The sequence below is a fragment of the Arvicanthis niloticus genome, chromosome 13 (genome assembly GCF_011762505.2).
Source record: "Arvicanthis niloticus isolate mArvNil1 chromosome 13, mArvNil1.pat.X, whole genome shotgun sequence".
NCBI lineage: Eukaryota > Metazoa > Chordata > Mammalia > Rodentia > Muridae > Arvicanthis > Arvicanthis niloticus.
This window is the reverse complement of record NC_047670.1, coordinates 12,632,948-12,653,451: the sequence shown is the minus strand read 5'-3', so window position 1 is coordinate 12,653,451 and position 20,504 is coordinate 12,632,948. Positions and strand designations below refer to the sequence as shown.

Genomic DNA, 20,504 nt, shown 5'->3' with positions numbered 1-20,504 from the left:
GTAACTGCCAGCATGGTCAAAAAGCAGTGAAGATAGCAAACCAAAGATGTGATAGGGCCAATGTTGGGAAGGGAAAATGCCACAAAAAATTACCAGGAAGATGCTGCCTGTGCTTCTGTATTATATATTGGAAAACAACAGCAACATTACTTGTTAGCTGCTATTCACCACAGGAAATTGAATGAAGAAGATAGAAGGAGGTGGAGGAAACAAATGAACAGCAGAAAAACAAGCCAAAGTTTTCTTTAAATTACACCTTCTGAAGAAAAAGAATATAAGCACTAGAAGCATCTTCAGACTGATTCTGTGTTATTAATTTACACTTATTGGACCTGTTTGAAAGTTTGCTTTTCTATTTGCTATGACTTGACCCTGTAGCCTCAAAAATGCATGTATTAAAACTTAATGGTCAATGTTTATTAAAAAATGACCGTCTCAATGAAGGAAGCTTAGGGATTTGTAAAAGTGGTTCTTGGCACCATCCTACTAGATAACCATTTGTCTTCCACCATGTGAAGTTACAGCATTTCTTCTGTCAGATAGATCTAGCAACTATATTCCATCTCAACAGACACCAAACCTGCTGTCTCCTTGATCTTAAACATCTAGAATTCTAAAACCTTAACCTTTAGATTATAAACTATCCATTCTATAGTGTTCAAAGACAGCCATACAAATATCATAAGACATTCCACCCTGCTCTTCTCAATTGGATCTCATTGTGACATCTATTGTAACCATTACTGATTACATGATTTTGATCTATCTGCTCAAACACAAATGGATGCAAAGTTCTCTGATTCCAAAGATATTCACAAAGCACACAATATTTAAAAGCTGGCATAAATGTTAGTTCTTTTCTCTCTCCTCTGAGTTGAAATATTTCTCAAATTTATAGCAGCAAGGTCCAGATCAGTACAGGATAATATTTAGGCATGTATCCATAAACTTGAAATTTTTCCAAGGAATAATTCTAACTGAAGGTAAAATAGTGTAATGTCATAATACTTCTTAGGGGTATTGATGAGCACCAGAATACCTTTTGAAGAGTTTGTAGATGAGCAGGCTTTTCAATGTGTCATAGTGTTATGAATACAGACAGTGCTAAGCAACTTGAGGAGTGTAAACCATGAAAACCTTCCTCACAACTTCTTTCCTTTAACAGGGAGAAATGACATTTTGCCAGCCTTGTCTCCTGGGAGATTAAAACACAAGTGCCTGGGGGAAGGCCAGGCAGCTAAAATATATAGGCTCTTTCCCTCCTGGGAAAAGCAAAACACAAAGTCCCCAGAAATCTTACCTTTGTATAAGCTGAGTTTTCATTTCTTATGATAGTTCAGGCTACTATTTTGCTAAAAGTCCTATCAAAATGACTCAAACACAACTGTTATGAAGCATTTTAGAAAGCACATTGCATATTCTAGTATTCTCAGAGGAGAGGGCAGAGAGATTAAATCAATACAAATCCAAATAAATTGACATGGAATTATGGGAAAATGAGCATTATTTGGCAGAGATTTACCCATGAGACTTGCTAGAAAAAGAAAAATGTCATCAGAAAGTAACCTTCACAAGCTGAACAACCTTCAGCCCTGAGTTCTGGCTCTGTAAGATGAAGTGGCGGACTGGCTGTTCTCTAAAGCACTCAAAAGGAGTAAAAATGGGAGAAAGCTTCTTCTGCAAAGCCTGGAAGTAATTGGGAAGGATGAAGGGAAAGGTGTTACCAACTCACATCTGTGGTGCCACACAGTGACAGCAGCAGCAGCTGATGAACCTCACAGAAGCAAACTTTTAAAAATCCATTCGGATGTCCCTTCTCTCACTCTCTCAATCACATTGGGCAGCAAAGAGTGAGCTACAGATATTAAGATTTTTATGCTATTTAGTCCCTTTTTGAAATGTCTTTAAAAGTTCTTTCTTATTCTAAATAAGTTTTGATTTATACCAAAAGTTGTATCTGAAATCCAGTATTCTTGTAGTTAGAGAGGATCCCACACTATCTAAAAGCATCTATGCTCTCTCTCAACCTGAGCTATATAAAACGCTTAACAAATGCTTACTGAATCAATGAATGGGTAACTAAAGTTAGAATATATTAAAAATTAAATTCATCAAGATGTCAAATGTTTACGGAAGAGCAGCACATGTGGGCACAGGCATCCATGGAGCTATTGATAGGAGTGTTGGTTTGCTGTCCAATGACAGCTTCCTTTTCACGGCCACTGATGACATGGGGAAGTAGGGGTCAGTGGGCAACTTACATTGCTCTGCACTCTATCATGGACATGAGGCAAGCTCACCCGAAGATGCATCCTGGGAGCCTCTGAAAACCCACTCTGAGGTCTTTATTTCTCCTGGAAGTTTACTGACAAATTCAAGTAAAGAAAAGGAAAACAATAACAACAAAATGTCAGGGAAAACTGAAGCTACTGCCAGAGTTGAAATTGTTGCTTGCTTGTGTTAAAGATTACTGGCAACTCTGTGTGCAGCAGAAGAGGCTCCACTGTCATACCATGAGCATTAATAACAGTACATTAACATAACATCAGGAATTATTATCCCAAAGCTCTCACTGTTAGTTAAAACGTTCAAACAGGTAGTCAAATTATGACCACAGTCAAGAAAACAGAGAAAAGACTAGCTCATTGCTTGCTTTCTTATGCTCATTTTGACTTCTTTACCCTTATATGGTTCAGAACTTCTTGCCTAGAGAATGGTGCCACAACAATCCCCACAGAAATGACCACAGGCCAACCCACTGTAGTCTTTCCCTTGAGATTCTCCCCAGGTGAGTCTAGTTTGTATAAAGTTGACAATTACGCTAGCCACCACAATCACACAGACTGATGAAGGTGTCAGCAAGCATGCTCAAGAACCCTAAGGGAAAGAGGATAGGAAGTCAGAAAAGCATCCCAGATAACAGACAGTAAAACGGAAATAATAACAGTCAGAAAAACACTTGCAATTAACAATAATGGTAAATGATTCAGGCAAAGATTGTCAATGGGTGTTAGAACACTATGATTCAGAAATCTCAAATCATCTTACCATACAGTGATGACTTTCCACCCTTGGCAAGTTTTTCTTACAATGAAGAAATTAAGAGGTAATGTCTTAGACAAGAATCAAGCATAAACTTGCCAACAATAAAGTGTTATTTGCCTTCATGCTCTAGAATAGGTCAGTATTCAATAGGCCTTATTCAGGGTTTTACTGCTATGAACAGACACTATGACCAAAGCAACTCTTAAAAGGACAACATTTAATTGGGGCTGGCTGTCGGGCTGTAGTGCACTTGGCTGGGTCTCAGCTGGCTCAGCTAGCTTGCTTGAGTTGGTGGGCTCCATGGCTGGAACACAGAGAGGTCCTCGGTGGGAGATTAGACAGTGGCTCGGTAGTTGAAGGCCTTCTCCATGATTCTCTACAGCAGGCCCCAAAGACGAGAGGTAGTCCATCATCTTAAAACATTTATTGTCATAGTGGAAAATGGATGAACCTCGTGTTCTCAGGGTGGGTCTGTTAAATACCTTTTGCAAGTAAGAAGAGGGTCTGGGAATGAATGCTTAATTGGCTACATCCTCTGGCCTTTAGATCTCTCACGAATATGGATATCTCTTGAGGCTCTGCAGCCTGTAGTCACACCCTCTACCTGTGCTACTGGAATGATGACCACAAACTTTTCTTTGGGAGCAGTTGTAAAGGGCTGTCGTACATGCCTGAAAGGCAAGGATCAATGGATGTCTTCGGCCTCTTGTCAGGAGCCTGGAGTCTGGGAGTGTGTCAAAATGCATGCTGTCCCTTGCAGGAAAACCTGCTGGGTTTCTGGCCATCTCTAGCCAGTGTTCAACCAGAAACCATGCTGTCCTTTCATGGTCCTGCAGCTGGCTTACAGGTTCAGAGGTTCAGTCCATTATCATCAAGGATGAAGCATGACAGCATCCAGGCAGGCATGGTGCAGGAAAAGCTGAGAGTTCTACATCTTTATCTGAAGGCTTCAAGTGGAAGACTGACTTCCAGGCAGCTAGAATTAAGGTCTTAAAGCCCACTCACACAGTAAAACACCTCCAACAAGGCCACACCTTCAAATAGTGCCACTCCCTGGTCCAAGCATATACAAACCATGACATTCCACTCCTGGGCCCCATAGGCTTGTTCAAATACATGAGTCTATGGAGGCCAAATCTAGCCATAACACAATAAAAAAGTACATATAGTCCAACCTCAAAAGTCCTCATAGCCTAGCACAGCATCAACAATGTTAAAAGTTCAAAGTTCAACGTCTCTCCTGAGATCCATCCAATCACTTAACTGTAATCCCCAAATCAAGGCAGAAAACTAGCTGGACAGACTCCAAACTCTGCATCTCCATGACTGATGTCAAAGTGGTTTTCAGATCTCCACTCCTTTTTCATCTTTGTTGACTGCAAGAAACTTCTTTTTCTGGGCTGATTCCACTCCATTAGCAGCATTCTTCAGGAGACATCCTATAGCTCTGGCCTCAAAAATCTTATGGTCTCCAAGGCAACTTCAATGTTACAGCTTCTTGTTTCAATGTCTGGGATCCACACATGATCCTTTGGGCTCCAAAGGGCTGGTGTAACTTCTCCAGTTCTGCCCTCTGTGGCACTCTAAACTCAGGTTGATCCACTCTACTACTGCTGTGGTTCTTGATGATCATCCTATGGTACTTGCATCTCTCATACCCTGGGGTCTTCCACTGCAGTGAGGCTTTACCAATAGCCTCTCATAGGCTCTCTTCATGGCACCAAGACTCAACTCTTTTGTATGACCTCTTCAGTCCTGGGCCATCAACTGTAACTAAGGCTGCACCTTTAACTAAGGCTTACCATGGCTTCTCACAGTGCCAAACCTCAGCTGTTCTTCATAAACCCTTCATGCCTTCAAAACCAATACCAACTGAATGACTCTTAAACCTTACCAAGTAGAGCTGCAGCATGAGGTACAACTTTGGCTATCTCTAGAACACAGTTTCTTTGTGCTTTTAGAAGACACTTCCCAGAAGATTTCACCTCAGAGATGCTTGTTTCTTCTTAATCACCACTAATTTCTTAGCTCCAGCTAAACAGCATTAATTGTCCCAGTAGTCCCTTCAATTTTTCATTCTTAAGACAGAGCCACATGGCCGAAGCTGTTGTGTTCTGCTGCTGGCTGGGGCTGAAACATGGTCCCCCTTATTCTATTACCAGCTTTTTGTTTTCTGACTCACTCTGCCTAAGCTTGGCTTTTCTGGAACTTGCTCTGTAGATTGACCTTGAACTCAGAAATCTGCATGGGTCTGTTTCCTGTGGTGCTGGGATTAGAGGCATATATCACTATGCCTGGATTTAATCTTTTTTTTTTTTTTTTTTTTTTTTTTTTTTTTTTTTTTTTTTTTTTCACCTAGAACCTGCTCTTTACTAGGCTGGCCTTGAATTCAGAGATCTGCTTGGTTTTGCCTCCTGGGATTAAAGGCTTATACTACCATGCCTGAATCTAAATTTAGATGGATGGAATCTTGCACCAAGGTCATCTCTCCCTTAATTCAATTCAATGTCCTAGAACACAGGATTCAGCTCCATTTCACTTTCTGGTGCTCTTTTAATGCTTGAACCATATATTTTATATTTTTCTTTTCTCGACTTGCTAAGCTTGCTCATACTGCACTTCATGAGATTTAACCAGAGAACAAAGTTTCTGCTGGGTTCTTTTGAGATTTTCTTTGTCAATGTAATTAATATAAATGTCTTTACCTTAGCCTCAGGTAGACTCTTCAGACAATGGCAGAAAGCAACCACATTCTTCACCTACAGGCCACAAAAATACTCTCTAGGCCACATACTGAAATTCTTCTCCACTGAACCATCTTGGGCCAGGTCTGCACAGTTCAAATAATTCTCAGTCACAAAGTCTTTCATATTCTTACTAGGATAGCCCATTAAGCACCACTTAAAAGATTCCACTGGTTTCCAAATCCATAGTCCCAAAATCCACATTCTTCCAGACAAAATCATGGTCAGGCCTACCACAGCAATACCCCACTCCTGGTACCCACTTCTGTCTTAGTTAGAGTTTTACTGTTATGAATAGACACCATGACCAAGGCAACTCTTATAGGGACAACATTTAATTGGGGCTGGTTACAGGTTCAGAGGGTCAGTCCATTATCATCAAAGCAAGAACATGGCAACATCCAGGCAGGCATGGTGTAGGAGGATTGAGAGTTCTACCTCTTCATCTGAAGACTGCTAGGGAAGTCTGACTTCCAGGCAGCTAGGATGAAGGCTTTAAAGCCTACAGTAGCACATATCCAACAATGCCACACCTTCAAATAGTGCAACTCCCTAAGCCAAGCATATTCAAACCATGGCAGTCAGTAACAATACTGTTCTCAACACATACAAATGGAAACACATTGGTTCCATTTTATGTATTCTTAGAAAACAAAATGTCAGTGTAGTAAAATATTTTAAAGATAAGAGAACAGTTCCAGATTATAAGTGCTAAAATATGACCTTGAGACAAGTAAGCAAAATAGATAGCCCTGGACAAGTCTTATCTAAGTCTATGACAAACTCTCTCTCTCTCTCTCTCTCTCTCTCTCTCTCTCTCTCTCTCTCTCTCTCTTTCTAGCAGTATTTTGTTTCTTGAAACATAAAAGTATAGAAGACACACACATATAAAATAAATATATAGCTAATAGTTATCTATTATATATTAGTTATCTATATATTGGATAGTTAATATGATTAAATAGCTTGTATATAATTATCTATATATTAGATAATGTATATGTATAAATCAGTTAACACCTGTCTTAGTTAATTTTATTGCAGGTGTTAGAAAACACTTTTACAAAAGAACCTAAGGGAGGTAAGGTTTATTTTGTCTCAGTTTAAGAGCACAGTCCATCATTAAGACAGCAGGAACTTGGAATAGGTTGTCCCATCACAACCACAAAAAAATGCATGTTTTGCTTTTTATCTTCTCCATTTATAGTCTAGAGAATGTCACTACCCGCAGATGTTGTATCTTTACACTTCAATTAATAGTATCAACATAATCTACCATAGGCATGACTAGACGCCCATCTTCCAGACAATTCTACAGTCTGTTAAATCCTCAATTAACATAAATCATCTTTTCATGGTTATCCAAGAACATGGGTCTTAGGCAAAATGTAACATTATTTTTTTTTTCTCTTGCCCAAATTCAGAGCAAGCATTGTTATTTCTGTCAGTACTCAAATCTCTGTAAAGATTTTCCTGGGTACCTAAGGAAGTCAAAATGGATATGGAGGACTTTAAGGAAAGAAAAGGAGAGAAAAATAGGAGCAGAGTGGCCAGGGAGTGGACCAGGGGAAGGAAGAGACAATGAGTACACTGAAACATGTGTAACTATAAGGACAGATTTGAAGTTACAGTTCTTTTTGTTCCCATGCTATACCAGACATTTACCAAAGGGTATTGAATAAGCACATATTCTCATTCTCCTCATGGTGCCAAACCTCAGCTTCTTTTCATGATCCCTTCAGTCTTGGGCCATTAACTGCACTGAGGATGCACCTTCACCAGTGGCTTTCCATGGCATCTTTCCCAATCCTACATCTGATAGAGGGTTCATATCCAATATATACAAAGAACTCAAGAAATTTGACTCCAGACAATCAAATAACCCTATTAAAAATGGGGTACAGAGCTAAATAAAGAATTCTCAACTGAGGAAACTAGAATGATCAAAAAGCACCTACAGAAATGTTCAACATCCTTAGTCATCAGGGAGATGGAAATCCAAACAACCCTGAGATTCCACCTTATACCAGTTAAAATCGCTAAGATCAAAAACTCAAGGGATAGCAGATGCTGGCGAGGATGTGGAGAAAGAGGAACACTCCTCCATTTTTGGTGGGATTGTAAGTTGGTACAACCACTTTTCTCTACTTAGAACTTGCTTTTTACTAGGCTGGCTTTAAACTCAGAGATCTGCTTGCCTCTCTCTCTTGGAATTAAAGGTGTGTGCAACCATGTCTGGACCTAAACTTAGCTGGATTTTATCATAAAGTCCCACTCTCCTAATCTATTTTCTCCTAGAACATAGGATTTAACTCCATTCTACTTCCTGGTGTCCCTTTAATACTTGAAACATATATTTTGTATTTTTCCTTTCTCAGCTTGCTCCTTTTCATTAAAATGCTCTTCATAAAAGTGAACTTTAGTAACCACACAACAGAATTTATACCAGGCTGTTTTGAGACTTCTTTATCAAAGAAATTAAACTAAATCTCTTTACCTTAGCCTCAAGTAGACTCTTCAGACAATGGTAAAAAGCAACTACATTATTTACGAAAATATCCCAAAAACAGTCTCTAGGCTGCATACTGAAATTCATCTCCACTAAAACTTCTTGGGCCAGGCCTGCACAATTCAAATCACTCTCAACAACAAACTCTTCCATATTCCCACCAGGAATTAAGTACCACTTAAAGGATTCCACTACGTTTGAAATCCAAAGTCCCCAAATCCACATTGTTCCAAACAAAAGCATAGCCAGACCTATGACATCAATACTGCACTCCTGGTACCAACTTCTGTCTTAGGATTTTACTGCTGTAAACAGACACCATGACCAAGGCAACTCTTAGAAGGACAACATTTAACTGAGGCTGATTTACAGGTTCAGAGGTTTAGTCCATTATCATCAAGGCAGGAACATGGCAGTGTCCAGGAAGATGTGGGGCTGGAGTTGCTGCAAGTTCTACCTCTTGTTCCAAAGGCAGCTAGGAGAAGACTAGTTTTTTAGGGAGGTAGAATGATGGTCTTAAAGCCCACACCCCACAATGACATACTTCCTCCAACAAGGACACACCTACTCCAAAATGTCACACCTCTCAACAATAGTGCCACTCCATGGGCTAAGCGTTTTCAAACCATTACAGTAAACAAAGTCCCAATCTGAAAGGGAAACAGATGAATAAGCATATAAGCTGCAAAGATAGAGATAAGTGAAAATATAATGTGACTGTTTGTCTTCCAGCCATATAGCTTCGATTATAATCCACCAATTGCGATGATATTAAAGTCAAGTTTTTCCTTTCCTCTTCCTTACCTATCTCATTTGTTTTATTTTCCTCTCTCTTGCAGAATCTATTCATTTTCTTTCTTCTTTCATTCACTAACTATAGCCAATCAATAGTGCATAAAATATCAGACAATACCATTCTTATGTATTTAACATTAACTATGCAGACCAGAAAATAGCTCAGTCTGTAAAGTATTTGCATGAAGATCTGAGTTAGATTCCCATAGATGGCTAGATACCTCATGTTTGAGGGTCAGCCAATTTAGCCTATATTGAACGTTCTAGACCACTGAGAGACCCTGTCTCAAAACATGAATTAAACAGCCTCTGAGGACCAGCAGCTGACATTCTGCTCTGGCTTCTACACTCCTGCACATACATGGGCATCCCTACCCCAACACACAAACAAGCATACACACAAAATAAAATAAAACTTACTATGTACCAGGCAATACCATTATCCTATTTAGCCAACACAAAACTCTGTGCCATTTTGTAGTTGAGACTGAGTCACATGGAGATTCAACAGTTGCCAAGAGTGAATATCTGGCAAATGACTTAACACGCTCCTAGGCACTCTGACAAAAAAACCCAAGACCCATAATGCAGACCCTGACTCTTAAAAATGAAATGGGTAGGATGCCTGTCAAACCACATGAAGCAGTAACCAGAGTGAAAAGATTAAAGACCATTTGGGAATCACAAACAAAGACAAGAATTACCTTCCCAAAGTCACAGAGTAAGGGAACGAAGAAGAGGGCAAGAAGAAAAAACTGTAGTGTTCTGGGTGGGTCTTCTCTGGCTTCCCCCATGGGAGTACAGTGGCCTCCACCTGCATTAGTGATGAGAATTGGCACTGGAGTTGATTAGTGAGCATCTGTTATGGGTCTCAGAGTGCATTAAACAAAAACCAAGTGGGGGAGGAAAAGAGACTGAAATCAAGGATCTCCCAGTTGTATTATGCTCAGAGTGGCTTTTTTTTTTGTGCCAGCAGACACATATGCCCACCCCACCCCATAACAACCATGTTCTAAACAGTTTAAATGAAGCTTAGTAGCTAATTATCCTAAGGTCACAGTGAAGAACCAAACCACCAGGACATCAAAATGCCAAGACTATCTAAATATGAATTATACAGCATAATATTTTTCATAAAAATTGAGTAGTAAGCTTTATTTTTTCCTCCCTGAGAATAGCTGGCTTTCAAAGTAGACCTCTTAAGATGTTTCACCTCTGCTCAGAATGTTTTAAGCTGGCCTCCTGATTACAAAAATGTTCATGTGAAATCTCATCAAGACGCTTTCTTAAGATGAAGAATGTTTTATAAATTGTAATGACTTTAATCAGCACCCTCTTTGAAGCTATCTAACTCTGTGATGTAGCCCAACCAGCACTTCAATTATGTCATTTATTGACTCTGTATTAATTATCATTATATAGATTGATTTATATACCTTTTCACATCTTTCATGCCAGATGGTATAGCATTCTGTCTCTCTGACACTTCATAATCATCACCTGGATTCACTTGGCTCTCTCCACAGCTCAATGTCTCATCAACTCTTAGTCAAGTTAACCTAATTGCTTCTTTTCCTCTTCTGTTTCTCTTCATTCAGGCTATCAATACAGAACACCAGTGGCTCTCAACTTTCCTAATGCTGCAACCCTTAAATCCTATTCTTCATGTTGTGATGACCCCCTCCCCAATAAAATTATTTTGTTGTTGCCTCATAACTGAAATTTTGCCAGTTATGAATCATAACATAAACACCTGATATTCAGTGCTTGAGAATCACTGCAGTGTACAAAGGCCGTGTGACACAAACATTAGCAGGTCATATTTATGAAGCCAAGTTTCTCAGTATATCTCATCCCATTCCAGTGAATTCTTACCCTGGGTGATTATAAAGTTATCACAGCAATGTAATGGAGAGCCTTTTGCATCCTTGGCTGGTTAAAACTTATAGTCTATTCTAATGTCTAGGGCAATGGAGAAAATAACTAGGAAGAAAGTATTTGGTGACAAAAGTATAAGTTTGCCTCAATAGAGTCCCATCCAGAATTAAGTGTTACTTGGGCTAACATAAAAATTATTTTACATTCTTGAGATCACATGCAAAGAAAGCAGAAGGCAGAAGTCTCAAGGTGCACTGCATTGCAAGGAAGACAGCTTTGAATGTTAAATTGCTCTGAGCGATCCAAAACAGGTACAAGAGGGGATGCTGAGGTGCTGCAATATTTTCCTTACCGAATGTAAAGATCAGATTAAGGGAGCTGTTTTACAGTTATGTCAAGCTCAAAATATCTAAAAAGTCAAAATGGTTACGTTTCCCCCCTAAAGTCCAAATAAAGCACCACACTCTCCCAGTCAGGCATCCTTAGAACAAAGACTAAACTCTGGTAAAAATCAGTGAGAGAAATACAAGAAAAAGAGGGTACTGATATTAGGCACCTTATCAGAAAGTACTCACTTGTTTGGCTAGAGTTTTCCTACAGAGTATATTAGATATGTCACCAGATCTGGCTTTACTTTAGAATTCACAAACCCCAATTGTTATATAATACATGATTTTAAAAAAAAAAAAAAAAAAAAAAAAAAAAAAAAAAAACAAAAAAAACAAAAAAAACAAAAAAAAAAAAAACCTTAACTGAACTAAGTACAGAATGATGTAGCATTTTTAGTTTAGATTTGAATTGTTCATATTATCTTGCTACCCCACCCCCATCATTTAGGACCTCTTTTACTCTACACTGTTAGGACAACCTAACTCTCTTTCTCAAAGGAGGCAATGCACACATGCATGCTAACATTTCTAAAGCTGTGGTTATCTGGAGGGCTTGTCAATCACTTGCTGGACTCCAAACCTAGCTTTTTCAATTTATTGGATTTCAGGTGGAGACTAAAGGCTTATATTTCAGCAAAGTTGTAGTTGCTGATACCATCCCAGGAACTGGGTAGAGGGTGGCAACACATTCATTTCCTCTGCTATAAACTGAAAATTCTCCAATATGACACTCTGGATTCTTCAAATCATTTCACTTCTGCTCTTATCCCTGAGCAGACATAGCTCCAGCTAAACTTGTCCATCTGTATATCATCCCAATACATCATGCACTCCATTGTTTTGCTTTGATCTTACATAGGATGCCTTTATTCCTTCCTGTAGTTTATACTCCAAGGACACCCCTTCAGTGAAGTGGGGGGCAAGATTCCTGTTATCTCCTTTAGACTCCTTTCAGCATTAACTCCCCAAACTGATGGAGATGAAATAATAAACACAGTTCAGTTAAAGAAGATATGAGTTTGAATCCAGTTTTTCATAAGCAGTGTAACTTGATATGCCATTTATTTACTCTGAACTTCTTAAATATAAATACTAGTTTTTACTTCTACTGAGTTCCATAAAGAATTAATTAAGACAATTTAAACCATAGCAGAGTAGCATAATAAAATTCAGTTTGTGGTCATTGTCTTCCTCCATACTTTTGTGTAACCATGCATTTCACACTACACATAAAATCCATTTGACTTATCATCTGAGTCTATTTGCCTGCCTAGATAGAATATTTCTGAAGGAACAACAGTATAATGGTGACTAGAGCTTAGAAGATAGTTCTTTCATTAAAATGCTTTCTTGTTAGTATGTCAATCTGATCTCCATAGTTTACATTAAAACAAAATAAGCAAACAAACAACAACAACAACAAAAGCAGGCATGAAGGCACATGCTTATGATCTCAAGGCTGGGAGGAAAAGGCAAATGGGTTCCTGAAGCTTCATGACCAGCCATCGCAACCCATTTGAAAAGTTCCAGGTCAATGAAAGACTCAGATTGCTCATCAAAAAGGGTATATGCTGCCTACCTGAAGAATAATAGTGATGAAGGTACAACACTGGAGACTATCTTCTAACATCCAGACACACACACACACACACACAGAGAGAGAGAGAGAGAGAGAGAGAGAGAGAGAGAGAGAGAGAGAGAGAGAGATCATCCTATTCACAATTAGGGCCGGTGAAATTATTTCTGGAAAGTTCTCAGTAATCATTTAATTAAAATATGCTAAACTCCAGAAATAATCTAAAACAAATGGCTCCATAATACTGTTTTATTCTATAGAACTCCCTTTTTGTAAGTAAGTACAGTTATAATTTAAATGTTTTCATTACAAAAATAAGAGTTACTTAACATTCAGAAAAACAGAAAGGATCTCATGATCTCAAAGATGAATGAAAGGTCAGCTCATTACAAAAGCATCAATAAAATGAAAAGTCTCCTTTTTGCTCTAAGTTTGAAGACAGAAGCTCTAATTCTGGTAGTAAAAATAACAAAAGAGCCTGGAGGTGACGCTGTCAGAAAGCAATGGGCTGTCTGCTCAGGGCATTGTGTAGTCATATGTTCTTCCAAAAGGGGTCTTGGTATGACACTAAATACTTGGTATTACACTAAATACTGTTCCGAGTGACCAAATCAAACAGTCCTGTGAGGACTCCTTAATTATGAAGGCGAACAACAATGGATTGCAATGCATATCCTCTTCTCTGGCATTGCTAGCTTCTGCTGCATTGCTAAGTGGAGTCTAATGCCACTATCTTTCATGGACCTTCAGGGGAAAGCTTTGCCAGAAAGAAAAAAACTATGTTTTTCTAATCAGCAACTCAAAACATTATTGTTCATAAATATTTTTCAAAAATATATTTATAATTTGGACATTTGGATAGTTTCTTTCAAATACAAAACAGAGTGTTCCAAAAGGACCAAGATTTTCTAATCTTACTATGAAGAATTTACATAGTATGGTCAGTGAACAGTAGGAACTGGGCCAGCTGGTTTTTTATCATTACTGTTATGATTTACTCTATAATCTCAATTGAATTCATTTCTTAAACAGACATGTCCAGAATCCTACTATACATCAAATGTTATATTGGATGTTACAAATAGATTTTATACATTCCAAACATCTCTCTCTCTCTCTCTCTCTCTCTCTCTCTCTCTCTCTCTCTGTCTGTCTGTCTCTGTGTATGTGTTTGTGTATGTGTATGTGTGTGTGTGTGTAGAATCAATGTCTTCCTGAAACTTAGAGCACAGTGTGTGTGAATATATATATATATATATATATATATATATATATATATATATATGTGTGTGTGTGTGTGTGTGTGTGTGTGTGTGTGTATGCATATGTATATGTATTCAGACAATTGGGCAAACTGAAAAGTTTTTTGTTGGTTTATTTGTTTGTTTGTTTTTTACCAAATTTATTTTCCTTGGAAATAAAGATAAAATAGATTTCTTACCCTCAATGTATTGGCATCGCAGCCAAGAGAAAGTGAGTGAAGGTGATATGCTATTTCTGAACCTAGATAAGAATAACCCTGAGAAAGCCTTCCTTTGGGCTATCAGCTTTCTATCAGCTTCTTGTTCAGCTCCATGCAGAAGACTCAGAGGTGTAGAGCTATAAGATGGAAAGAAGTAGTTGCCTCATGTTAACAGCTTTGTGAGCAATGCAAAGACTTCTATTGCATTAAGTGATTGAGACGTAAAGGTGCTTCTCAGCAGTAGTCTATGCTATCAAAGAACATGGCAAAACTGCCTCTGGCACATAAGATATGGAGGCTATATAGGATGATGTACCAAAAAAAGGTAGATCACCAGACTATATCTGAGAATCAGAGAATGTTCTCGAGAACAAAGGCCTAAGAATGAAGAGCAGAGCATGACAGTGAGACAGTGAATGGAGGGAGCAGAGAAAGGACGTAAGGTTAGGAAACTAAATATGCACCGTTCTAAAGAGATGCTGGGGAATGGGGCTGTTCCACTTGAATCATCTGGAATGCTTGACATAGGGCAGAATCCTTGTTAACTACAGGAAATAAGCCTAAGGAAAGAGAAAAGTCTAACTAAGGACTATGCGATAGGCACGACAGACCTCAAGAAGAATCAAGAGGTAGGTGGCATACATGCACCTTGAGCTCATGGCAGAGCTTTAGAGCATATTTATAGAGTATTTACAGAGCTGATAGAAAATGCTTAGGTAGAACATTTTAGTATGTGGCCAAAGAAATAGGGAGGAAAAGAGAAAAAGAAGGAAGGACAAAGGAAGAGGAAGGAGTAGAAGGAGGAGAGAGACATAGGAAAGGGAGGTGCATTAGGGAGACAGGGGACATAGGAAGAGGGAGGGGCACAAGAGGAGGGAGGGACATGAGAGATAATAGTACATAGGGAGAGGTGTACTTGAAAAAAAAAATTCTAAAAGTCCAGACTATTGGAGAAATCAGTCGCTCTTTGTGGTTTTTAACGAGTTCCTTCCTAGTGTTCTCAAAAGCCACATAAAGTACTCTGTAGTGGATGAAGGATGAGGAAATACAGATACAAATATAAAATGTGCTGAACAGAAACTGGGGTTTTGAAAAAAACTGTGAGGGAAAAAAGAAATTTTGCTTCATCATGATTTTTACTTTTGAGAATGAAAGAAGTAAATATGCTAGCTTTCTGAATATGTAAGTATTCAGCTCTCTGAAAGGTTACTTGGAGAAATGAAGAAAATGATGCCAAATCTGCATGGTCCTTCAGGTTGATGTCACGGCATGTGTGAAGGTACTCAAAGACATGGTATGTCATGGCTAGTATTATTTTTATATCTATATATGTTGCCAAAATGGGTTATAGCATTAAGAGTTCAGTAGGTATAGTACATGAAAATGAATAATCAGTCCAGATGTAGACACATGAAGAAAAGATGCTTTTACACAGTAAATGTTGCTGACCCCAAGCTTTAAAGTCTAATATCCTGAAGGCCCATTTTGAGATAGTCTCACTCCAGGCTGTAGCCTAGGTTTCCAAATGTCTTTATTATGCTGAGAAAAAATAAAAACAAAAATCAAACAAGTAAAAAGCATGCCAGTGAGCCCTGGAGCACATTAAGTCATCTGGGAATACACTAGTCTTATGAGTTGCAGTTCTTTAACAAAGATTCCTGCCTAGGTTCCAGTTTCATACAGCAATAGACTCATGGCATAATTTATGCCTCATGACAAGTGAAATCATGGTGAATGACCACAGATTGCTGAGTGTGTTATTCCAAGGAGTAGCTGAGGTGTTCTGGGAAGTAAGCTAACCCATTTGGATTTCTCTCTTGGGAAGACTAACCATCCAAAGGATATGATCCAATCATTATTTCAACAGTCTTGAATCCATTAAAGAGTTTACAAAGAGCATTATTTTTAGGTCTGTGATGCTGGTGTAACAAGAACTTTGTTTCCAAACTCCTAGTGGGCAATTTTTTTAACCTGTACTATCCTGGTCCCCAAAGAAGACATCTTATTCCTGTAAAATAAAAAGTCTCCATCCTTCACTTTGTACATCTGTACAACTGTTTTCTGACTGCAAATCCCAGGTGACCATACTAATTAAGGTCAACCAGCTGTACACTCACAGCTCCAAATAGCAGTTTTGAATAATATAGTTTTCCTTTATAATAGAAACAAAAATCCAGTTCTGGAACCTAAATAAATTATTTTCAATTGCTTGTGCATTTTTTGACATTTCAGTCCAGGCTGCATTAAGTGGCACTTCTTTTCTTTACTTTCCCTATGTATTTTATTCATTTATGTCAGTATGTGATTGTGCCATATATGGCTATTAAACCAGGCCAAATACATGCAGGTCAGTTTTTAAAGCCTTTATCCTCTGCAATACTGGATTTCTTTCTAGGGCTAAAATTCAATGAAGCACCTTGGCCTGAGAAAGTGGGTGCATGCTGTCTCAGGAGACTGAGGCAGGAGAATCATTTGAGTTCAATAGTTTAATCCCAGATTGGGCACATAGTAAAACCCTGGGGGTGGGGGCAGAAATATATATATATATTTCTTAATATATGTATATTTCTTATATATAGCTCTTAAAAATTAAAAGTAGGAGTTCAGGGGTTAAGAGCACCCATTGCTCTTGTAGATGACCAGGTACCCACAAGGCAGTTCACAACCATCTCTAATTCTAGTTCTAAAAATACATGCATACAGGCAAACACTATACACATAAAATATTTTAAAATAATACAAAGTAAAATAAATATGTTGCCATTATCACAACAGGGTTCCATAAAAAGCAAGTCTTTATTGTCCTCAGATAACACCAACCAAACAAACATTTATTTATACAGAACTCTACAGATAAACAACTATTTTTTTCATAAGTTTACTTCATTTAGTCTTTAGAAGCATTTTATGTACTTATAATCATTCACTTGTCTTTACAGGAGAGTCACAGGGCCAGAGATGGTAAAGAAACATAAGCAATTCACATAGTTGTCCAGAAAGGTCTCATTCTATGACAGGAGAGACACTCCCATCATGTCAACCACTGTGTTTTTATTTGACTTCTGTAGCAACATGGAAAACAGTCTGGCCTCCTCTGCAGTCATTAAGAATTTTGGATGAAGCACAGACATTAACTCACCACTGTGTCCAATGAAATACACAGTATGTTAATTATAGAAAGAATGTTATGGGATCATTTTGAATGTGGCAAACCTTTCTGAGGAATTCATAAATGATGCTTGGAATCCTAAAAAGGCCAAAGAAAATATTACAATGAAATTACCAAATGTAGGATAGGAAGGAGATTCCATGAGCTATCAGTATTTTCATTTGAATGGTTTGCTTTTATTTCATAATGCCTTCTTGTTCATGGAAAACTAATTTTTGAAGGTATTTCAAATAACTCACCTGTAGATAGAAAAGGAAGTTACTGATCGAATAAGGGAGGCCACAGCTCCCACCTTGGCAGCTTCCACAGCTCCCCGCACTCGGTACTGCACTGTCTTCCCATAGTCAGTATAAGGCTGGTTATAAACAATGATCTTCCCTCTTGCCTCTGATGCCCTTCTTTGAAGTTCATCAAAAGAGGCCACCACCAGCACTTCTGCTGTGATGCCTAGAAGTAAAAGTTGAACAAATTAACTTATGATTTTCCAACAGCCAGGTGGAATTGGCATACAAAAGGTCACACATATTCTGTTGACCATGTCTGGCAAACTGAATAGAGAAGACTGAAGTTTGAGAGCTAGTTACCATAGGAGCAAGACTACAGAGTTAGTCATCTGCCCAAGAGGGAGACAACACATTCAAAGTAATATAACATATAACTCAAAGTTTTTCAGTTCACTCCACCAGCTGGCATTAAGTCACAAATTGCTTGAAAAGATACTTTTACTTCCTATCCTAAGAAGTTATGGATTTTATCAGAGGACATTAATATTTTAAAATTGCATTTCCTAAATCTTAGCATTAAGGACAAACATGTTTATGCCTTCATAAAGCTATTTTGGTATGTTACTAAACACTCTTAAATTTCAGCAGAGGGTAGCAGCCCAGGAAGAACACGCTTAGAAGACAATGTGTTTTGTAAACCCAACTTTTAATAAACAACATGCCTTCTCCTTAGAACAATAAAAGGCAGCTTGTTCTCTTTTCTTTTCTTCTTTGAATAAAAACATCCCAAAAGGATGTGGAAACTTCCTGTGCATCACAACTTAAAATAACTCATCGCCAAAAATTACACTACCACTCTAAAAAAACAAAAACAAAAAACAAAAAAACAAAAACAATTTGAAAAACTTTGAACATGTATAAATGCCCTAGAATCTATTTGTTCTGGTTAGATGTGCTTACTTGCTTACTCCCTCATACCTCTTTCCCACTTTACCATACCTTTCTGATTAAAAGAAAAAAAGTTCTATCTTCAATAATTCAGGCAAACTCATATATATATATATATATATATATATATATATATATATCATATACAGGCACACACATACATACATATACACATACACACACATACAGACACACATATATACACATATACATATGTACCCTTATATACACACACATATATGTACTTACACACATATGTAATATACATTCACATACACACTCACACGCAAACACACACACAAACACACCCACCCACATGCACTCACAGAGAGGAAAGATGCTGTGCTAAATCTAACAAAAAACATTATTCTGGTTTTGATCTATGTATATGCTTGGAACTGATTTTAAGGGCTTGCCTATGCTAGTCAAGCACTCAGCCATGCAATCATTAAATATATCAGTAATTTGAAGTAATGTGTAAATATATGCTACATTTTCTTAATATTATAAACTTGAAGAATTACAGTATTGCTTTTTTTCCCTTTTTTGGAGGAATTGTTTTATTTTGAAAGTTTAAGAGATGCCATTATAATCATAGCTGTTACTTGAAAAATCCTTTCTCAAAGTACTCACATACTAGAAAATTCCTAATTTTAATATAGATTCCACATAAGAATCCCTCTGGGGTTAAAAATATATAAGCATTACTCCATTTACAAGTCAGAACTTAATTTACAATCTAAAAGAATTAATACATAATTATAAAAAGGAAGAAAACCACAAGCTTTCCACAAAATGAATATATACCGAAAAACAAAATGGCCTTCTGGTCTGTGCCTGTACCTGAAGCAGTCCTAAGGCATCAGCTCTGCACCCAATCCCCCAAAACGTAGAGATGACTAGACTCCCAGGAGCTCTAACATGCACAGAAGTGTAGGATGCTGTAGGGGCATGGTGGCTGCCAGAGCAACAGGTGACTCATGCTGATGCCAGGACAAAGAATGATGCTGACCTGTGAGCTTGCTGAGTTCCCAACCCAACATTGCTTATGTATACCCCTGATGGGACAAGCTCAAGGTTTTAGACCTTGTGGAATAGAGAATCAAAAAGAGATGTTATAATGACTCTTGTATTGTTCTTAAATGTGACTAGTTATTCGGACTCAATCATGGACTGGTCTAGAAATCAATCCAATATTGTAACTAACAGTCTTCATTTGGAAGTCTGGTTCTGGACATTTTCAGAGACATATTTGGAAGTTAGCTACAGTTCTCTATGATGTTATGTTAGCAAGATAAAGTTGGGGCAGGATCTGGATTTCAAACAGGTGTTAGCACATAACACCTGTTAAGGCTCCTTTAATTTTCAAGTTAAAATTACATATGTTTCTTCTACAGTATTTAATGTAAGTTGCATTGATTGTACACCTTCTAATTGTGTTAGTGTTTTGAAATCTGGCATGTCACTTATGGAGGTTTATCGACCAGCTTTTGTTTTAATTCCCTGAGTATCATAGAATCTTGGTATTCTAAAAATAGCTTGCAAGTACTGGAAAAAATGAGTCAGGCATTAAGTAGACGGAAGAGGGTAGTGGGTTTGATTATTGCTGGTATAACAGCTTTAATTACATTAATTGCTAGCACCACTGCTTCTATGATTGCTTTGACACAAGAAGTTAAGAGAGCTACTTTTGTTAATCATTTAGCAAAAAAGAAAAATGTTACTAATGTATTGAATATACAAGAGGATTTAGATAGGCAACTTG

General features: G+C 37.9%; 1 protein-coding gene across 8 annotated transcripts in view; it reads right to left on the bottom strand.

Annotated features, from left to right (window-relative positions):
- The window catches only part of Cpq (carboxypeptidase Q), a 435,354-nt gene that overhangs the window by 288,529 nt on the left and 126,321 nt on the right, over positions 1–20,504 (bottom strand). For all 8 annotated transcript variants that reach the window (XM_076911249.1, XM_076911241.1, XM_076911246.1 and 5 more), the window contains one exon: positions 17,807–18,014. In XM_076911249.1, coding sequence (XP_076767364.1) covers positions 17,807–18,014 — 208 coding nt within the window. The remainder of the gene's footprint in view (positions 1–17,806; positions 18,015–20,504) is intronic.